This window comes from Bombus bifarius, unplaced genomic scaffold, assembly GCF_011952205.1.
Source record: "Bombus bifarius isolate JDL3187 unplaced genomic scaffold, Bbif_JDL3187 scf7180000008422, whole genome shotgun sequence".
NCBI lineage: Eukaryota > Metazoa > Arthropoda > Insecta > Hymenoptera > Apidae > Bombus > Bombus bifarius.
The window spans coordinates 266219-289459 of record NW_022884652.1 but is presented as its reverse complement, the minus strand read 5'-3'; the positions used below and the strand labels follow the sequence as shown (position 1 = coordinate 289459).

Sequence of the window (23241 nt, the reverse complement as noted above, 5' to 3'; positions counted from 1 at the left end):
AGAGAAAGAACCATTATTCGTCAAATTTATGTTGACATACTTTTATTGCAGTTATGATGTAAAGTATTGAATTAACCATAAAGCGTTTAAACAATGTTAACAAGATTTTTTTTGCATTATATTTGCAGTCGCCCACAAAAGTTTTTGTACACTGCGTGAAAAGATTATTTTTCTTCAGGTAAGACGTTGCAAGATTTCACTGAAGATATACAAATTTTTCGAAATGTCGTTTCGATTGTAAGAAACGTTCAGTTCCAGAAAATTACCGCACGTTCGTGTCTCGATATTTTTTATCGTGAAATAAGTTTGTTTCTCCTAGGCGCGACGTCGCGTCTCCGCGCAGACAGGAAATGCAGGAAACGTTTTCCAATTTCCACGTTTCATCGTCGGGAACAGGCTCCTACGTAGAATGGGTCTGTGGATCGATCGACAATGCAGCAACTGCTCTGCCAACGAGCTTTGCACCCCCTGTTTTTTTCACTCGTTGGAGGAACTACTCGTAAGAAATATTCTTTTAAAAGGTCACTGTCTTTTGCGAAAAGATTCGCGACATTTAGATCGAGAACGAAAGAACCGTGTTCCTCTGTGTCGAATTTTCTCTTTCGAAAAGTTTTTTCTTCCTTGGCACGTGTGTTCCTTGAAAGACGCGTATGAATAAAATTCTCTTGCAGAAATTTGACCAAAGAAATTAGTCTTTCAAACATAGAATTTCTTCGTTTGGTGCCCTCTAAGGAATTACGCCTCCCTTGAAGCTTTTTCACATAAAAATTCACGTTTCGTGCAAAAGTTTCTTCAATTACTTACGTTTGTCAAATTGGAACAAAATGTAAATTACTATCTACATTTTGCCCTGCCACACGGAACTAACGGAGCGACGTCACGACACGAAATCTCCGTAAGAAACTTCTAAATAATCACACAATACGTTATTTCAAACGTTGAAACATTCACAATGCCTATTCTACATTTTCCATTTACAATTCACAAGAAATGCAAACATTCGCCAGGATAAAACACGATAATAAAACAATTCTAACAATACCGCTACCATTACAACGGATAAGTTCTAGAATATCGTAACCCAGCCAAGAAACGAGCAAGAAGAACGAAGCTGCCTTTTAACGGAGTAATTAATTAACTAAAAAACCGCTGTTCTCCGACCGATTCACCAACGAACACGGAAAGGCCAAACAGTATTCGCGCTCGCGCACACAGCACCCTCTGTTCATTGCACAACGAAGACTCGCGAGAGAACAAGGGGAGAGGAACAAAAAGAAGAAAGGAGAGAGAGAGAGAGAGAAAAAGAAAAGAGTACAGAAAAGGGAGAATCAGGAAAAGAATCGGTGGAAAGAAGACACTGAACGAAAGTGGAGGAGAGAGAAAGCGTGGTAGTAGCAGCGGTAGTAGCCTAGTTTTGCCCGTGACAATGAAGATGAGCAAAAGAAGAATGAAAGAAGGGTGAGGGAGTGAAAAAAGGAAGAAAAGAAAGAGAGAGAAAGAATGAAGAAGAGAAGGAAGCGGAGAAGCTGTGCCTTGGTAGCTCTCGCTGGACTAATAGCAGCTGCCTTCAGAAATAGCAATGCCGAGGCAATAGCGCGACGTTGGTGTGGTAAAAGCCGCTCTAGCAATGGCTCCCCGTCGCCATGGATGTCCTCCCCTCGCCCTCCTACGTTCGAGTTCCTCTTCCCTTGGCTTCCACGTCTCTCTTCTTCGACCCCGTCCATTAATTAACAGGCTTTGTACTTTTAAACGATGTTAAATAAACGGTATTGTTCACCAGCGAAAGGACTGAAAAGCAGGCGCCATTGTGCTTTAAACCCGGTCTTCATCGTCGTCGGCGTCGTCGTCGACGACGACGAGAAGGACGAGAACCAGTAGTCGGTGTTCTCTGGTTCGCCGTGGCCCTCTCCGAAAGCACGGAAAGAGGTGGAAGGAGTGGTGGCCGAGAATACCTACCTACTAATACCAACGGGTGCCGGGAACCCTTTGTTCTAAACAAATACGCCGGCCCACCCCCAAGCACAGTCCGTTCGCCACCCCTGTCCTACCCTTCCACCTTGTTCGTCCGTGCCACCTGCCTTTCAGACCGGGCAAACGTGTATCGATTGGTATGGGCTATAATGTAAATAGCGTCGCTGGAAGAAACCATTCTTTTCTGATGGTGCACTTGTCATTGGACGTATTTAAACATCGGTCGGATATGATTGGAAGATTCTTCTTTTTCCTTTAAGATTTCGAGGAAGATTAGGGGTCGTGGTTGGCTTTTTGTTTCGAGTATCGTTAGTGGCTGCTAATTTTTACTGTGTAACGAAATATATGCTATTTATTTCTAAATTACGTCACACTGGGATCTTCTAGGTTTGACGTATTTTTAAAAAAAGAACGCACAGAAAAATCCGCAAGAATCGACTAAAATACCTATAGATAGGTGGGGTAAGGTTATACGATTCAAATGTTCGAAAGAAAGTATTCAACAATCCTGAAAGAGGTACATCGAAATCGTGTAGCATCCTTACGAGCAATATTTCAATAAGCTGGAAACAGAGAGCCAAACAGCGGTCCATTGAACTATTATTTCGAAACACTATATTTCCTTTCCCGTTCCCTGAACGCATTCTGGGAACGGGCTATGGAACAAGGATTAAGAATGGCTCGACACCAGTCGAGCTCGGCTCGAATGCGTTATCAGCGCTGCACATTGTGCCGGAAGACAAAAATCTCGTATTCCCCGTTCCGTTTCTCTCTTTCTCGCAACTGTTCCTCGAAGGTTCATTGTGAACCACCACGTGTCTGTATTGTTTAGCCTGCTCTCACTCTCTTTTGCTCTGTCTATCTTTCTTCTATCGTGTGCTCCGCTATACAACAAGCAACTCTTTCCATTGTCGTTGCCTGCTGTCAGCAACAATAACGAGGAGAGTAAAAGATCCATCGGGCAACGCGAATCCCATCCTCTCTTCGCTACCGTATCTGCTCCGGTGCGTCTCGAATTTCCGCCAGTGTATCTCGTCTCTGTATCGAGAACTTTCATCCCCCTTGAGCGATTCGTTGTATGCCCGGCCGGAACGTGCTCGTTCTTGATATTGCTGTCGGAACTCACCGAGCCTCTCTCCTTGGCCCCGTTTCTTCTTTGCCTTCTTCTTCTACTTTCAGATTTACGTTTTTCATACCGTTGTCTTTCGTCGATTACATGTCGTTTGAATGCTTCGAGAAAGGAGCAGGTGATTTGGAAGATATCGTTCTTTCCTTGGATCATGTACGCTAGGAATGATTTAGGACAAGAATATCTAGGTTGTGATAAAATTTACTACATATCGTGGAGTTCTGGAAGTTTGGTATTTTGAAATAACTCTAATCTTCAGAATCTTTTACCCAATTTCATAACAGAGACTCGATATGGGATTAATTGGAGTACAATAATCTTACTGAATTAGCGTTTCATTTTCATTGCTGCAGCTTATTATAGAAAGTTGCAGTTTGAATCTAAGAAGCGAAACTTAAATTGAGTATTCTTTATTCGTTTATCCATCGCTCATTACGTAAAATAAATGCCAAATGCCTATGTTAGTGATTATCAGATTAGGCCAAATACTTTCATTCGCACATCTGTCATCTTACTCTATATCCTACGATTTCAACGTTACAAACCATCAATTTCTACTATGATTTCATTAAAATGGTAATAATGATTACCTAATCGCGTTAAAATCTAAGCCAATTCTAGAAATCAAATCACTTCAAACGAAATGAAACATCGCTCGATCTTCGTGCAACCTAACAACATCGTAGAAGATCGACGTGGGAAGACGGCAACCGTCTCAACTTCGGCGGCCATTATCGTCACGATACTGGCAGCCTTTGTTTCGCGGGTGGAACCGCGGAGTGCAAACCTCGCGCGACGCCGTGCGTCGTTTTCTCGTTTGAGCATTTTACCTTCGTTTGCCAGAACGTCGCGCCGCGCCACGCCGGGGCTTCGCGCTTTGTCTACACAGCAGCAGCCAGCACCCCGACAACAAGTGGTAATTAATTCTCGGCGAAACAATCGGCTCGCTACCGCCGAAGGAACAACCAAAGCGCCAAACAGAGGGCGACAGGACGGAGATGGCGGCTGCTGGAATCGTTTCACCGCGAAAACATCGGTTGTTTCGGGCAAACGACTGCCTGTTCTTTGCCATCGTTCTCCCCGCGAGCACGTAAAACAGTCCAAACGCGAAAATCACCCGTTTCAAACGCGCCAACGCCGTTGTTTCACGCCCCCGACAGTGTCGAGTACTTTTGATCGAAACGACAAGCGAATGGGAACAGGAAATGGCGTAGAGTCGAGTTTTTACGGAACGAAAGTGAATTTTACCGTTTAGTTAGAATATATTTTAATTGTTTATGTCGAGTAAACCAGGGTTTAATAATATGACGAGAGATTTGGCACGAACGACTTGCGAAATAATTATTTCTTCATCATTATGATCTTTGGTATTTCCAACGTTGGATACGAAAATACGTACCTTTCGTACTCTTTAAAATTGTGCTGTTCATAAGAGAACAGAAAATTTGAAATTTGTACAGTATTATATTTGAAGATTTGTCACTGTGTTTGTTAAGCTCCGCTCTGACAAGGTAAATACGGTAGATATATGAAAAGTGAATAGAAAGATAAATATAACGAACAAGGTTTATAAGAAACGAGTTTCTCGAATTTCTCCCGATGTTGTTCGAAAATGTCTCACGGAGCGACATTTCGTGTCGAAGTCCAGTTAATTAAACGATATTTACAGACCGACCGGATACTGACATAAGAAATACATGATATTTCAATGTTGGAAACATGCAAGTTCATGCTTCAATGAATCTGTTCGTAGTTTCGCAAAAGGCTATGATAAATTAAGAGTTTCTTTATTCCTAATCTTTCATTCGAAGCTACTATCGCTACCATTGCGTGACTTCGACGTTTGAAAAAATTCGCGATAAAAAAAAACGACACGGTCTATGTCCATTATTTAATCACGAGTAGGCTTGTCCTTTCATCCGTCATGTTTGTTCCTAACTACAACGCGAAATATCACGAAATTTTTTATCAAACCAACCATTTTGAAACTAATTTCTGAATAATCATTTTTAACTATATCAGAACGCTCTCCTTCTATATTATCGTTCAAAAAGAAAACGGATCATGAAAAAATATACCACAATAAACAGAAGGAGGAAAAAAAAGAGAGAAAAATAGAAAAATTTTATTGGAAAAAATGAATACGCAATTTTCCACACAAACAATCGCGAACGAGATGAATTTAAATGAGACGCGATTACGAGCTCGTCGATAATTCAGCCATAACGGCTGGTTCTGCCGCTGGTGGCACACAACACGACCGTTTCATCGGGTAAACACAGCGTCCAAATACCTTTTATACTCATTGATCGGACGCGTTATCCAAGTGCCTATCGTTCGTTTACAAACTGCTTTATACGAACCGCAAACAAGCATTCGCGAGAGAGAACCAGCCACGATACAGACTCCCTTCTTTCGAATTATTCGTGACAGATTTATTACTTAAATTTCTACTTTATTTTCCACAGAAAACGTTTAAAGTTAATATTCCATTTCGGAATATATCATATGATAATTGGAATGTCTACAGTTAATTTACGAATTGTAGGGAATTGATTTACTTCCACAATGGTAACTGCTTAACATGAAGTACGAAAACGTTAAGTATTAACTCATAAATATAACGCACCTTTTTATTTAATAAAAAATGTCACGCTTCGTATCAATCTACAATTAAATACATTTTGGTTGGTAGCAGCATACGTGGTTGTAGAAAAATTGAATGACATGAAATTTATTACTTGCAAATATTTACTACTTCTCACATAATTAATTATAAGTACATATTATTCTGGAAATCTTAAAATGCAAAAGTATGTTATTCGCAATCTAAAGTATGTTAGTAAAAGTATGTCATTTGCAAGAATGAAAAATATCCTCGTATTTATCTTGTAGATTTTTGTTTAAACTCTTCATTAGTGAAAGTGTAAATATGTACCCAGTTTTACCGTATCGAACATCGATTAGACACGATCCAATTTGCAAGTGAAATGTTCGCTGAATTACACATTCGTTTTCATTTATTTTATAATCCGGTTTTTGTTTTAGAATTTTTGTACAAAATTGTCGATGATGTGACTTCTAAGGTAGCAGAGAGGAATTTTACTATGAATCATTGTTTGGTTTCCCTATGGACGAGATATGGAAAAATTAATGTTTACTGACATTTACGAGCGGACGAAAGATAGGTCTTCTTGGAACAATATTTTCCACTGACGAACGCGATAATTATTTTTCGTAACGTCGAATGTAATTGCTAGAATTACTAGTTTCTCCTCGATTGTTTGACGCGCGAGAAATATCGCGTAAAAAAATCGCAAAACTCTTCGCATGTTCGTACTTCAATAAGTTTTTAAAAAATCTAAAGAATATTTGAACTTGAAAATTGATTACAGTGTTATTAGGGAACTTTTCCAAAGGAAATTTTCTCGCAAAGGTTTCATTTCAACAAGCGTATTTCGATTGTTTAAACTTTTTTCCCTATGCTCTAGTTATTTTTCCATCGTATTCGATAGAACTTCTTCAAGTATAGGCACTTGAAACAGACGTTGAGACTCGTTAATTCACCGATTCTAATTATCGAAATGTTACATTGTTTCAGGTGCCGAATGGAAACTCTTAACTGAGGACGAGAAACGACCCTTCATCGATCAGGCGAAAAGGTTACGAGCACAGCACATGAAGGAACACCCCGATTACAAGTACAGACCTAGAAGAAAGCCGAAAACCTTACGAAAGGAAGGTTATCCTTACAGTATTCCATATCCTAGTGTGCCCATGGATGCGCTTCGAGCTGGTAAGATAATATTTTTGACAAATATATAAAATCTGAACGTAGAAAATATGAATATAAAAATGTCAAAAAATTGAAATACGAAAAGAATTACAATTCGTAAGAGGAGAAAAGGGAGTCGCTAGGTTCTGAATGAAAATCTTTTCTCATAGTAAATAGATAATTAGTTACATTACTCTAAAACTATGATAGATTCATAGTTTGAATTTTCCTCGGGGTATCCGACTATAAAAACATAAACTTGTGAAACATAGAATTCCTACCGATTTTTCGCGAATCTATCGCTTCGTCAAATATCAAAGTCCTTCTTGATTTAATTTAAGAAAAGAAAAATAAAATAGAAAACATCTTAGAGTAGAAACAATCTCTTCTTAATTTACACAAGAAAATAGAAGAAATACAACACGGAGCAATAAAAAGAAGCTTCACAATCGCACGCAATTATCCGACTGAAAACGCTTGAGCCTGATAGCGAGGAAACAATGCAATTACGATGGCCAAAAGACAAGAACGGAATCGATTCTCGAAGTAAAAATCTCGCAATTCTCTGGTGTGTTGCGGCGGGCTACAATAGAAAAAAGAACAGTTTCGTCTGTTGGGGCTTTGATATTCTTATCTTTTCGGCTCGCGTTTCAGCCGTATTGTTGCCGGCGATGCCCCCGGGTTCCGTGATCGGAAGTCTTATAATGGCGATTTTTTAGAGGTTCGACCGACCCTCGTTTCCTTCATGCCATTTTCTCCAGCGTCTCGCTAATGGTTCACACGTTGCCCGCTTTTAGAGCCAGTGAAGTTCATCCCTTCATGGTCATCGGTGTCTGTTATCAACGAATACCAAAGATAAAATTCTAGGAAAACTACAACGTGCTTGACATTCTAGTCCGAGCCATTGGTACCGTATCTAGTCACTTTCCTCGTGGAAGTATTATTTTGTGACGCTTCTATTATTTTCTTTGTCTTCGATATGAATAACGAGGTAAGCGATCGGATGAAATCGCATGGATCGCGTAATTATATCTGGTGAAATGGAAGGAGGTATGGAAATACGGCTGGGTAGACTGGTAGATAAGTTGGAGATAAAAGTAAATTAGCGTAATTAGTAAATTAAGTGGGATAAATTGTGACGATACTGGTGATTCATTTTTTTCTGCCATTATTATATTTTATGTGTAAAATGTAACGAGTGTAAAAATTGATTAATTATGTAAAATACTGTATTAAGAGTTAGAACCAGTGAGACCGTGAACATTTCCTCTTCATCACATTTATATACAGGGTGGTTGGTAAGCGGAAAGGGGATGATTCTACGCGAAAAAAGAAGTCTAAAATATAAAAATTTTCTTTTTTAATTTCTTTTTTAATTTTTCCATCGAGACAACGATCTACAGTGAGATCCGTTATAACGTATCGCACGCGTACCGAGCGAAAATTCAAAGTCGATTTTCTCGAAAACAAAGCTTCAAATGAACAATTTTTATTCTATATTTTCGACTTATTTTTTCGCGTAGAATCACCCCCTTTCCGCTTGTACCACCAGTTACCAACCACCCTGTAGATGAAATTTTAAACGCACTATCACTAACCACAGATCTATCAACCCTTAACAATTTTTATAGCGCATCCTGTTTCTTAACTTCTATGTTTCAAAATTTAAAAACTGTTCTAAATTAAATACAAAACTCGCATCCCTTCTCATTATCTAAATTCAACAAACTATGTATAATCAACATATAATTCTTATTACTCAACACATTATCCCTTTCGCAATAATTTTCAAGGATATTCTACCATCACAATCATACATCGATCTCTAAACAAAGTCCAAAAGAACAGAATTTGAAAGGATCATTCTAAGAATCTCGATAAATTCGTCCAACTTAAAATATTCGGTATCATCGATCCTCGCGTAAACCGTTCATTGTCCAGTCCGACAGTCGAATGAAAATTTAGTGCACCGAATAATTCGTTCACCCTCGTCGGCATTCACGATCATAATTTCACGGTCGATTGTGTCCCGAGGCTGAATCCCGTTTTTTCTTTGACTCGCCGTGGAAAAATTCAAAATTACGTAATCTGCTATGAAGTGGGAAACAATGGGTACAATGGAGACGGTCGGGATGTCAAACAAATCTGTGTAAACCTTGAAGCGAACCGGGGGAAGGCCGCCGTGTGTACGCGAGTCCGATTCATCGAACATCTGTTCCCCGGCGATTTCGCGGGGATGCTTCGTAGTCGGAGATAAGGCAGGAACCGATCGAAATCGACAGATGCCGATCTCGTAATTGAACGCAACCTTCTACCATTGTCGTGGCAACGAAACGAGTGAAAGCACAGCCGAGTTGGATTGTTGCGTTTCGAGGAGCGACGGGTAGACATTCTTGTGAATGAAACGGGGTAGTGTTTGATAGGGGTTGGAAGTAAGAGTTGATGAGCTTGGAGTTAATTATGATTGGTTTAAACTACGTAAATTGATGTTTTCCTCTCTCTACTTACTGCTTTGTGTTTTTTAAACGAAAGTCTTCCTGGATGCAGGTGAAAAGAATATTCATATTCAGTAAATAATTGTAAGATCTTATAAATCTAATGTTTCTAACATAGTCCGATATAGTTAAATGGAAACGCGTTAAAGGGTAAGAATAATGCTATTAATGACACGCTTCAATTTTCTATTTTGAATTTTATCATATTTTGTTAATAGCAAAACGAGTGTTGCCTGTTTATCTTATTCGCGAAAGATAAATTATTGAAAATTGACCTTTACAAATATAATCAATGTAAAGAAAATGATGTGCGCATACATATTGAATTAAAAGTAATATAGAAACGTACGAAATATATACAAAATATGACTCGTACGTACTGTGCGAATTTTTGTCGACAGAAATGAATGTAGCAAACGGGTTAAAAGCCGTTTCTACTTCACGTAAAAAGCCAATGTTCGGAAAAAAGAAGAAGCAGATAAATAAGTTAAGTAGTCACGCGATGTCCCCCGCGTTTATTTTCCAAAACATGGGTCAAAAGTTAGCACTGGTATCTTGGGGATCTGTGGCTCAAAGGGCATGAAATAAATCGTCGAATAATTCCCTTCGGCGCGGAAGGGCTGTGGTCCGCCCGAACGATTCATTGGCTTTATGCACGCGAGAGCATAAACATGTCGCTGGCTCATTATTTATCGAATTGTTTTAACCCCTGTGCGTACGATTGCGCCTCCAGACATTTGGCGGAAGCACGTGACTTAGCCAACCGAATTATAAATTCGTTAAGGGATTTCAAAGAAAAAAAAAAAACGCGTGGGGTGATGTGTATAGAGATTTGAGGAATTTACGTGCTTCACCCCATCGCGTTTCTTTAATATTGCTACTTTAAAAAATAGACATTTTTCAATAAATACAAAATGATTGCCTCTTCTTTAGTTCTTCATTCTCTTTCTGGTATTTGCTATTTTCGCAAATAAATAATATTTTAGATATAACTCGCAGTTTACCTTGTCAGACGTTCGTCAAAGTAAAATGTTTTAGATTGGCCGATGAGAATGTCGAGTAGAGAATTGCTGAATAATCGAAGGATACGAGTTATACGCAAGATTTATAGCGTGTAAAAATCATTTTATTGAATCGAATTGAATACCAATTGTTAGTTACTGAAGTAGTAGTTCGAGTAGCTTTATAAAAATTTTAGTAGCTTGATTGGTCGAGCGATAATGGTTGGATTATTCGGATACCTTTAAAAGATTTAGTGCAGATCGAACGAAAATAGCTCGAGTTAAAGGGAAGAATTTTTACAAAATTGTTATGATTTCATTTATTTTATGATTTAACCCTTATTTTTTAAAATTATATTTTACATTTGAAGAACACCCTCTTACACAGTACAACTTACAAACCCTCTCATTTACCGTAAAGAATATATTACATTGTCAATGATTGTAAAAACATTGTAAAATATCTATAAAAGATGAAATGCGTAATATTATAAATCATAAATCGTACGAACGTTTTTGTTTAGAGGTACATGAAATAATTTTCTAATTTATCATTTCCAGTAGAAGCTTATAATAAATGTATTAGTGAGATTTTAAATATTTCGTGACCTCGATAGATAATTTTATTTTCCTCGATATCGTTGGACTGTTAAAAAAACGTAGCGCGAATTTCCGGCTAGAGAGGTTCCCCTTAACTTACGGTCTTAAGTCGTTGCTCGCTATCTGCGAACGGAAACCCTGGCCAGAAATTCCAGCCTAAGCCGATAATTTATCCCAGCCACCCACGCACTTGTCTTATACGCGTGCCACTGTACAGGGACGTGTTCGCCAACAGCCGACGGAGGTTAAAAAGAGAAACGAAAAAAAGTAGTTGTGCTATACTAGTGGAAGAAAATGACAGAAAAAAGGGAGCAGGATCGGTAGCTTTTGCCGATATCCTTTACGATCGTGTTTTCTAAGTAGAATCATTTATTTAAATAAACTGCACAGCATTTACATACTACCATTTCGATTTCAGACTTTATTCGAAAGGAATCACAGACTGCCAAAAATCGTATAATGTAATCTTGGTAATTTCAATAATTTCGTAGAAGAAGAAACGAGAAAAGGAGCTATATATATTTTTATTGATTATTTTTACAATTTTGCTTTTCACGTAGAATCTAGCAAAATTTGAGAATATTCATTGATATTTCAAATTAAAAGTCTAAAGAAAATCACAAAGTTTACGAATATTTAAATATAATCTTTGCGATTCAAGCATCGTTGAATCGAAGCAATTGAATCGATTGAATACAGATAGGCAGCTTTTACCGATTCATTCACTTTACAATCGTTCTTTCCAAATAGAATTTTGTATCTTGAGAAACTCGAAAGTATTTATGGTCATTTAATATTATACCAAAAATCATTTAATTCTCACGATTTAAATAATTTAACATCTTAAGCAACTTTGATATATCGTTATACAAACTGCGAAAGGAATTTACAAGCGCTTCAATTGCTAAAAATGTTTTCGATCATTAAAAGCACCGATAATCTCGAAGATAGGATACTAAACATGTCGTTTGAAAACCTTTTTCTATTCCAAGGGAATATTAGAAAATATCTGTATATCTCAGGATATCTACTAGTTTCATGTACCTTTCCTCCATTTCTAGAAAATTGATGTGGTAAAGCATCCTGTAACTTAAGGGAAAAAGGTTGGTTCACGAAAGAGGGGGGATGGAAATAAAGGAGGTAAAAAGATAAGAAAAGAGAAGCGTGGTGTACGACCGATAAATCGGGGATTACCGATCGCGTTTCGAAGTCGCGTGGGCGGTGGGATAAATTCCGGCCTTAATCGGTCCGTTGCCATTGCTGGAATTAATAATTTTGTTCGGTTATCCTGTAAGATCACGGGAACGTGAATGAAGCGGGGGAATCTCGTTCCTTTGGGTACTGTGGACGCGTTCACAGAAACTTGGGACAAGTTACGACTGTTACGAGTTACCTGGGGCTAGCGATTCGAGAAAAGGTTGTGGAGAATCACGATAAAATCATGACAATTTTGAGTGTTTATTTTAAAACGATCGACGAGAATCATGATTAGTCGATTGATTAAATCGAATGTTTTAAATGAGCACAACTACGTAACTTCTTTTAATAAAAGGAATTTGTATAACTTGAAAGTTATAGCGCAACCAGCGAATTAAAATAAAATCATTGGATTTTATAGAAAAGTTAATATAGTGGATTCATACGTGGTTAATTTTTTGAAACGACTTGCAAGATGTACGATTATTTTACATTTATCGTAACTTAACAGATTGATAAAAGGGATAGTTGACGGTTAAAGAACTAGAGTGTATACCTACGTGTTAATGAGAAGCCATTATCCCTTAGCAAATCGTCGTAACCATATTCGCAAATTAAACTCTTGTTTATCACAATATTCTTCAACAATTAACCTCACGTTCTCCCTCACCTTTCACATTTTTATCCAATGATTAATGTCACTGTTCATTCCCCATGTACGTACACGCTTAACCACTCATTCTTCTTAAAAAGTCATAAATCATTATTCAATCAAGATTGTACTTAATTTGCATTGAACTAAATAAACTGGAATTAAGATTAGAGTGCAATTCTATGCTGTAAGTTTCATTCGTTTATAAAGTAACAAACAAATAAATGAGATGTCAACACTGTAAATATGAAGAAACGACTCATTATCTCATGAAAATACATCTTCCGCAATCTTATCGGTCTTTGACTAAGTATATTGTGTGTCGTTCTTCTATTCCATTGATCAATCAACGATCACCCGACAAATACAGCAACAAAAGATCCACAAAAGTCAAAGTTCATACCATCCGAAAGTAACGAATATGAATTCCCCATTATCACGATTATTGTGCACACTTTTTTGAGAAAGGCGTTGCAAAAAACCTTCGACGACAAGGTACAGCGTGTTCCAAAGGAAAGACAGTCTCTGATATTTTTCAACTACCGGTGTCCCGTATTCTTCGACGAAATATTCTATCGGCATCGACGAAGGCCGGCCGGTTACAAAATCGCGATTAATAATCGACTGGCCCGTGAATTCTTCGTTGTCGGCCATAAATCTCGCCGCCAATCATCCCTGCTTCTATCCCGGCTTCTTTCCAGACGTTTCTTCGTCGTCGTGGAGGTTCACGGCACGTCGACAATGAGCCTTCGTTGGCATAGCCATTCTTTCGCCGCGTTTCCGTCGTTCGGCGACGATGATCGATAAGCCCTGAAGCGGGAACGCGAACAACCTCCCCCCGATATTAATCTCGACGAAAAACTTACGGGCCTGTTCGGTTAATCATTGGCATTGTCGATCGACGAAAGGCGAGGATCGAAGCCGATCGTCGAGTTCGATTGCCGTATTGTAAATCGTGCACTGCGTTTTGGGAAAAAAGTTTTGTCTCGCGCTAGCTGTACAATGAAGATTCTTTTCGGACGATCGAAACCTGAAAATGAAAATCTGTTCGTACTGACTTGGGTGTTTTGTTTCGTTTTCGGAATCGTATAAAGGCGAAGATATGTAGGAAGTGTTGGAAATATATTCTATAGATTTTTATAGATATTTTATAGATATGGAAATATAATTTTATGTTTTTTTTTCGTTATATTACTTTAATTGGAATTATATGTGTAGAGTATATTAGAGTACGATAGTTACAGTGTTAATGCGTATAATTGTGCAATTAATGTGTGCGAGGGATTGATGAGAGAGAGTTAAGATTTTTAAACGAAAGATTAATCTGTAACTGATAATATGGTTATCACTTTGTCACGTAAATGTCGCGTAGCATTCACACGACTCAGAGAAATATAAAAAAAATAGATAATTAGAGAAGAGGGTAATATGGTAGATTACACTCCTAATTTATTTAGATGTTAATTAAGTTCCATATTTCAGTCATTTATAGTTCTCGTGTTGGTAACGCAATGCTGTACGACTCTGCTATTAATTCTTTCAGAACCGAATGTAACGCTCTACTTGCAACAAATTCCATCTAACATTTATATCGTGGAAAAAGCGCCCGACTTTCGAATTGCTGGATTATCAAGATTTTTTACACGCTATAAACTATCTGTTGCAGGAATGGCTGGCGGAATGGGACAGGCAGGAATGGGATCGTATTATGGTCCCGCTGCCGCTTATGGTTCACTATCTGCAGCCAGCATGGCCGCAGCCGCTGCTGCAGCAGCACAGCAGTCCGCAGCGGCGATGTCTGCGGGTCTAGCAGCACCTGCTCAGGTGAGTCGATGCATCTTGTAAACAAACAATCGTTTCCTGTCTCAAAACCCGTTTATCGTGTTCCCGATGTTGTTTCCGTGTCAAGCCACTTATCTTCCTCGTTCGGAACTAATCTATGTCGTTCACGAATCGCAACGTGCGATCCTGAAACAATTCCAACGCTATTTCCGGGTTAATTTTCAGTCTTTGATATAACGATGGTGTGTAATGCTCGGTACAAACGAGCAAATTTATCGTCGTCACACCCAGGTGCGGAACAACGATGTGACGTCTTTGAAACTTTGTACGCATAACACTGCACGATTTGACAGATTTATGTTTCTAATGATATAAGGCACGCGAGTGTGCGATTGTATTATTAGAAGTATAATACACATCGAGCTACCGAATTACGGATCAGGTCGAAACAAGATCGTGATGACGTCGCATGAATTTTCCCTTTCGTATAGATGCGAGTGATTTAGAGCGATAAGAAACAGCGTTGTAAAAAATTGCAACAGTATAGTTGAGTGGAATCATAATTGCGTATTGGTAGGCAGAGGAGACATTGGTCCGAGTTTTGACCGGATTCCATGCACGTTGCTCTTGCTTTCGTGAAAGAAGGTGCGCCTGATTGTACAATCGTATGGTACCGTTATATTGCGGAAAATGGAATTGCTTCGATGTTTGTTGTATTATGAGATAGTAGTGGGCGATGGATTTTATTCGATAATCTAAGAATCTTAAATTTCTTTTGACTTGATTTGTCGATATATAAATAATAGATTAGATCAAAAAGTCTGACCGATATTAATGTTTTATTTATAAATTGAAAAATATTAAATCGAATGCTGCAAGTTAGGAGGAAGGGGTTTGATTCCGCCGAGAAGGGGAGCATCGGCGATTACGATTTGTCAGGGACGAAAAATGCGTAAGACACGGTCGCAGGGACCGAGCGTTATCGAGATGCCGGCGGAAAAGAGCCACCCACGCGGTTATTTCTTGCGCGTCCCTATTCAATGGAATTTGACGTGGAGAGACTCGATCGGGGAATCTCGAGATTTATCGCTGCATTCACGCGCCCCTTTCCTCGGCAAACAAGCGAAATTCTATTAATCGTTGCAAAACGTATATCTTACCTTTTGCTTCGAACAAATCTCCAAATATTCTTCGAGATTGCACCAAATAAGTAATCTTAAGATACGGACAATCTAATTTCAAATACGAGCAATTTACAAATACAACGTGGCAATTACTCGTCATATTATACACTATACCATAAAGACCAAACTGTTCCTTCGACTGAAAGTTTTGTTAACGAAAAACTTTTAACGAGAAACTGACTTACACTGATTGGTTTCTGGGTCAGCTCATACATCAATTATTAACAAAATTATTCTCAAAAGATCATTTCAACCCCCGCCCACAACAAGCTCAGCCGATCCACTCGAGACTCGCTCAAATCTCCATGAACCCTTGATCGAACCTCGACTCCCTTAACTGAAAAAGTGAAACAATCGCCGAAGAAGATCGTCGACCAGCGATCCACGCGTAACAGAAGGAAACGTCGCGGAAAGGGAGAGATAGATCGCTGATGAGAGAAGGCAGCAGGAGCAACGCGAACATCGTCGAGCGAGAGAGGCCGCAGGAAGAGAAGAAAGAAGAGGAGGTACGAGGCGGAGGACGAGCGTAGTAGGTACGTTTCATTCGTTGTCGCAACAAAGGGGCCCCCGGGTGGCTTCGCAAACAGAAACCGGAGACCGTGGTCTGTGTATGAATTTCCGCAGCTGGGTACGGGAGACAAACAGATAGCTAGTTATTTCTGCATTCAACGGCTGAATGGCCGACGCGTCTGGAACGACGCAGCGGTGCGATACAGACCGACTATTATTGGCGAACCGACGAGCACGAGCGAAGAATTCCAACGCGCGGTCGCGCCGCCGTGTGTTATCGTGCTCGCGGACGAAACGGCACCGTCATCGCCGTCACCGTGCCCGTCATTGCTGGCTTTACCATTTAGGAAGATCTCGCCAGGCCTACGATGCGTCCCAATGAACGTTTTTTCCAAGTCAGACTTCTTCGCCGCTGCTTCGTCAAAGAAGAAACCTTGAGTTAAGAAAAACTAAGAGAAGTCGAAAGAAACAGGGTGACGATCATCGGAGGATAATGCGAGGGTTTCTGGTTTGTGGAGAATTAAGGGGATGGCTTAGTAAATTATGCGAGAAATTCTTAGTCAGAGATGGTTGGTGGAGTAAGATTAGGGGTTGGTAAGGAGAAGACTGTTTATGTGGTATTGTATGGTGGATGATGACTCGTGGAGATTTTTAAATTGAAGACTACGCGGTGTTTTGATTTTCTATGGATAAATGAAAATGGAAATACACTGTTTCACAAGCTAGTATAGACACGAGTAATTATGTTCGTATAGAATGTTATTTTTTCAAAGTAGTAGTATTATTATTCTTTCTTTCCAATCTATTCAAAAACGTGTTACTATTACCAGTAATTAATAAAAGAAAAAAACATTTTTCTAATTGAAAAAGAATTTGATCTTAAAAGGGGTAATAAAGTATTCGTTATAACATTCAGAGGGCTGATATGACAATGCTGATCAGAAATTTACTTCACAAACTTTCGAACTAGCTCTCAGCAAGATTACACCGCAAGTTTCTTCTAACTATCCTTGATAGTCTACTTCACGTAGAATGTACATAAATCTAAAGAACAGAATCGAGCTTCCGATTGAAAGTCCATTCTCGACGTTGCTCCGAGGTCTCGAATCCACGAGGGCACGATGTGGGTGAAATATCGACGAACCGGCAGCAACAATGCTTCTCGGTTGACTTTCTCGCTTTGGCCAACCTTTCTGACCCGGGAATGGAGAAGAGCCATTTGGAAAATAAAGTGCTCTGCTAGCAAAAGACATTCCACTCTCTTCCTCTGTCTTTATTCTATTCACACACCGTGTTTGCGTTTCTTTCTCTGTCACTTCTGCGCTCTTCCCTTCGTCGCTTTCCATCCTTGACGACACATGGCAGTGCGGCGAATAAGCGCCTTTGTGAATGAAAACAGAAGAATAACGGTACGACATTGTGTTATACGCTCGAACGGCGACACCATGCTGCTGCACAGTAATTAAGTCTTGTCAGAACGACAACTACTGCGACGAAGGTGGCGTCGAGCCCAAGTGGAATTTTATTTGGTCGACGCTTGAGTAGGCGTGCAGTTTTAAATTTTTCACTGTTAACGTTGAAAATTAAATACACTGTATCTCATGAGTATATAATCATCAAAAACTTGTCGATTATTACGTATACGAAGATCAAAAGAAGAAAAGAAAAACACAATGTGTAAATGATATAATAATAGATATTTGTTGATTTTGATATCACGTTATGATAAAACAGGGGATTTTTTAATATGAAACAAAAACATATTAGGCACGAAGATTTTCCTCAGATCCCTTAGTCCTTTGATCCCTTTTCACTTCCATCTCTATTAGAATAATTTAATGTTATAAAATAAATAAAAGGTATCGAACGTTGAATCTGTTAGTGTCTATCGGAATATGGTTAAATTCCGCAACATTTGCAGTCCTGTTATAACAAATACTTTACTTTCATTTCATTCTGTACATCGTTACACTCTGAAACTTCCGATAAATGCATAAACAACCATAGTCTACAGGTAGGAAAAGTCATTACGACTCATCCACGATTCTAACTCGTTATTCGTTGCGAATGGGTTAATTTCCGGAGTCCATGTGATGGAGTCGACGTCGTTTTAACCGATGGAGAACCTCAGGATTCGCAAGGACCATTCGCGAAGGATTTTGAGTCGAGCAAAGAAGAGGAACCGAGCGGTAATCAATTGGACGTAGCTGGGAGAGGAGAGACGAGCGAAGCGGCTAAGACTGGATGTAAATCATCCGGACAAAGCCGCTTAACGATCCGACAAAGGGTCCGGCGTGGTCCTCGTCCACGAATTATAGAATCGGGAATAATCGCGCGCTTCTCCTGGTTCCCTCTATTTTTTTTTCCTTTTTAAGAAACCCGTCGCAGTTTCACGCGGTGGACCATCCACCGCCTCGTGCGGCCGATCTTTTAACCCTTGGAACGGTTATGAAATTTATAGCCATTGGTAGCTTTGTCCTGCGAATAGAACAAATCTCTTTCGAGTCTGTCCGACGTGTCCTCGTCGCGGATCCGGCGATTTCGCGATTTGCACTCGGACCGAGTCGAATGCTGCACCTTGAAACCGTTTCTTTCTTCGTCCCAGGTTTCGGTTAGGAGGGTGGTAGATATTCTTATGGAATGTTCATTTATTTTTTCTTTGGGAGCTTCCAATGCGATTTTGATCCTTTTGTTATGTGGATTTATTGGAATTGATAAGTTTGGGAGGAATACATAATGTCGTTGGTAGCTTTAGTTCAGGTTAAGTTTGGAATTCAAGGTGCGGAGATACGATGATCATTTTGATTTTTAATTATTTTATGATGTATATACTTGTGTAAGTTGAAGTAATATAAATCAATTATCTTTTTACTTTATTTCTGAAGTCTAGTAAAACTATAAACTTCATACTGCAAACTATACAATTCAAATCATAGAACCTCGTTTCCTCATAGATGTATCATAGTTTTATGACATTTGTTCTTTCCCCTCGTTCATCAATCTCCCTCTCGATAACCACCAATCTTGACAAAATCAATTCCTTGAATATAATCCATTTAAGAAGCCATAATCTCAGCAATACCCGGTTAACTTCAAATTTGCCAATTTGTCCATTCAGCCCAGACCAGAAGTTACCACTAACTAACCAATAGTAATAGTAATTATAGTAATTAGTAATAACTAACCAATGTCCAATCTTCTCTTCTGTGTTCCAGGTGGTAAGCTCAATGGACGCCATGAAGTACTCGATGGAGGCCGACAAGTACCGAGCTGCATACATGCCGCCGAGCACTCTGGCGATGAGCATGTACTCCGACCCCAAGTACCTGGACTCGAGTCCAAAATCGTACCTGGACCGGAGCTATTTAGACTCCGCGAAGGCGTATTTCGAACAATCAAAGCTCTACATGGATCAGAAACCTACGATCACCGACTATAATCGGCCCAGTTACGAGCACAACAAGCTTTACGAAGAGTCCAGCCCTGGTAGTATCGTCGGGGGTGGTCCAACAAGGTCACCAGCCGCAGAGTCTCCGGACATGAGCAAACAGCACGAGAGGACCGAACAAGGTTCGTCTAGCGCGAGTTCTACGTCTACCTCGTCGGCTGCGAGTCCTGGTGCCAGTCTGCCAGCCTATTATCCAGGCTCGGTGCAAACCAGCGGTCTATTAGGACCCCAGATGAGCCAATACAGCGGCTATCAAACAGCTCCAGCGCCTGGAAACGAATCGTTCAGACGACCCCTCACTGTCATCTTCTGACCCGATAGAACGTAGCTCTGATCCATCTTCGAGGAGCAGTTGCCCTGAGTTCGGTCCACCGTTTCCAGAGGTTTATACATGTGACATAGGTAATGGATAGACTGTGGGTGTTTGTGTATATGGTATACAAATTATAGCAAATATACAGAATAAAATTTACAAAATGTCCAAGTTGAAGTTAATATTTGTTATAGTGCTTGGTAGATGATACAAGTCTCTATTTAGGTTCGTTTCTTTTGATTTTAGTTATCGAAGTACGTCCGAATTTTCATAAACATCCGCAGTCTAGTAATGGATATTGATCTGGCTTCAGAGTGATTTCTTGCTTTTGGAAGCTGGTTCTTCAAGTTTTTAAGAAGGGAGGAATTATAAAATCACGGAGTTATGTCTTGATGACTGGCATTGTTCCTGTTTTTAATGAGAAAGAGCAAAGTAGTGGTTTAACTTTTTGCGCTACTAGGTATCTTTGGCATCCTAATATATTTTTCTTTTGTCTTCGAGATGGTTAACACAAGAGTTTTATCGAAATTGTTATATGTAATTAATTAAATGAATGAGTCAGTAATGATGTGAAACATATAACGATATTTTATTCTGTTTTAATTTACATATCCGTTTATATCCTATTGTTATACTTTGTTAATATGCCATTCTACTTATCTCTCTATAAGAACTTCAGAGAAAGAACAGATACTTTCTATAAAATTATTTTTCTCAGCTATCATTTTTAAATGCGAGAGTTAAAATGAAAATTTATAGAATTCTTTGTTTATCGCCTATAATTATATTCAATTTTTCGAAATTTGTTAGAAGGTAGCTAGTTTTAGGAACATTAATTATTGGTTCATCCTCATAATTTTTATTTTTGGTATACACAATATAAGTTGATACACTGAATTCAGAATAGTCGAAATGTAAAGCATCTACAATATCTATATCTGGTATAAAGAACAATGATTAAATAATGCAAGTAACATATAGAGAATCGTCTTTTGACACAAAAATTCAGAGACCTGTGCAGTAATTTCAATCAACAATTGCTTTGTTGAATCTCAAGATGAAATATCAAATGAACCTCCTAGAGTCATCTTAATTCTCAAGAATGATCTCTGAAGCTGTAACAAGAGAAAACTCGTCCAAAGGAATATCTAACGTCTTGGACCAACGAATATATTCACGAAGAATATCATAGTGAAATCAGGGCTATCAACGATGAAGATCGCTGAAAGCAACAACGAAGTCGATACTCTCCGTGTTCTAGCCATCCCCAAGCGTCAGGTTCGACGCGTGACGATTATTTATCGCAAAAATAGGGTTTCCATCCTCGAAATGGAATTATAAAGAGATTGTACATAGTCCCCGTGTAAATAGTGTAGCGAGGATTATTATCGCGCACGACGCTCGAAAACGGTTTTCCTTCACTCCCTGTTCCCAGTGTTTTCTTTTTAATCGACAGAAGCACCTGCATTTTCGTTCAGGTTATTTCGAAAGTTTCGCAGTATAAAGCTATCAATTAATATTCTTTCGAGTCTGTCACCTTGTCCTTTTTAATCAAGTTATTTGATTTAAAATAGTTTGAGACATTTTATAGATATACTTTCACGAGATATACTTTTAAGTTCTAAACGTATCAACTTTTCAATCGTTCTTTGATTTTCTTTAATATCACTTTCTGATTCTTTTCAGTTGTTTTTTCAGTGTTTTTCATATCATTTCCCGTAGAATATCTACTTGAACTGAAACGATTTGAATCCAAATACATAAACTGGACTAATCTGAACGAAGTTTATTTAGCACACATATAAGTATACATGTACGCAGAATCCCAAGGATCTTTCCTTTTCCTTTACATCCTGCTTCGACTATCGAACATCGAACTCCAAAACGGAATCGACATATCCCTTCTAATCACCAGTAGCATTAGGTAATTACCAATTCCACGGTATTTCGTTTCGAACGAACTTACACAGAAACAGAGAGCAGGATGAGCAGAAAGTTTCGTGCAACGGTACCGTTAAAAGGAGAACGTGATTTTCGTGCGGTCGTTTGATTCGTAATCGCTGTACATAGACCCCTTCGATTTGTTAGAAAAAAGTGCGTCGTCACTTCCTCTTCCCACATTTTCTTGCTTTTTCCCCATTTTTCAATCGAGAAAAGGCCAAGAAAATTTCCTTCGCCTTTCGTTCGTCGTTTAGTATTAAAAAGATTTACAGATGACGACGTGATAAAAATTTGTTGTTCGTTTTCGAATGAGAACTGATATAACTATCCTTTCGTTCCAATTTTTAGCTATTTATTAATCGTCAGAATTCTATTATAATAATAATTATTTTTTTACTTAATATGTTGACCATTGAATGAATATAAATCACCTTGTATGTCCAACGTGCATAATGTTCGATAACCGGTGAAGCAGATGATAGAAAATCGCCAGAGAATCTGTTAAATATTATCGCTTCTTTCTTGGTTGGTCTCTTTTCTTTTCGTTTTGTGTTTGTTTAATTCTCCAACGAAAATACCTATCTAGTACTTTCTTCAGCTCATTTTTTCCTTGTTTTCTTTCAAACATCTCAGTTGTTTTTACTGTAACCGTTCGGTTGAACGATTTCACGAGAGAAAGAGTGAGAGTGAAAAAGGGAGAGAGAAAGAGAGAGAGAGAGAGAAAGAGCTTTTATAGACGTTTCGCGAACGGAAGAGAATAGAAATGTTAGAGATGACGAAGAAGAAGAATGATAGAATGAGATACGCTTTCGTGAAACGTCCATGACCCGCTGTAATCTTTGTACTTGTATCGTTACGATAAACCTCTTAAACTATACCGATTATTCGAGTATTACGACTTTTAAGCGGCAGAAGTAATCTATAAATATTGTATTGTAAGTGAGAAAAGCAGAAATAAACGTTAAGTATTATCCTTCGAATACGGTCTCGGACTACGTCTTACAATCGTTTGTCCCATCATCTCGTTTTCGGCCTAATCCGTCCAATAGAATCCATTTTCTCTCCGATTTATTCCGTTCTTATTTTGTTCCCTGGCATAGACCATTTTTCTGGACTTTCTCCCTTTTCTTTGTCGTTTTTAATATATATCACTCTCTATTTAATATTTTTTATTCCCTTGCTATCTTTATTCACAATAGACAGTTCATTCCTTATGTATTCTCTGAATGGTTACTTTACTTTT

The 23241-nt window shown here is 38.8% G+C and overlaps 1 protein-coding gene across 1 annotated transcript in view; it reads left to right on the top strand.

The window, feature by feature from the left end:
- Window positions 1–22978, top strand: part of LOC117212973 (transcription factor Sox-19b-like) — a 135408-nt gene extending 112430 nt beyond the window's left edge. The window contains exons 5-7 of the mRNA XM_033458145.1: window positions 6702–6896; window positions 14487–14644; window positions 19512–22978. Coding sequence (XP_033314036.1) covers window positions 6702–6896; window positions 14487–14644; window positions 19512–20057 — 899 coding nt within the window. The 3' untranslated portion in view covers window positions 20058–22978. The remainder of the gene's footprint in view (window positions 1–6701; window positions 6897–14486; window positions 14645–19511) is intronic.
- The last annotated feature ends 263 nt before the right edge of the window (window positions 22979–23241 follow it).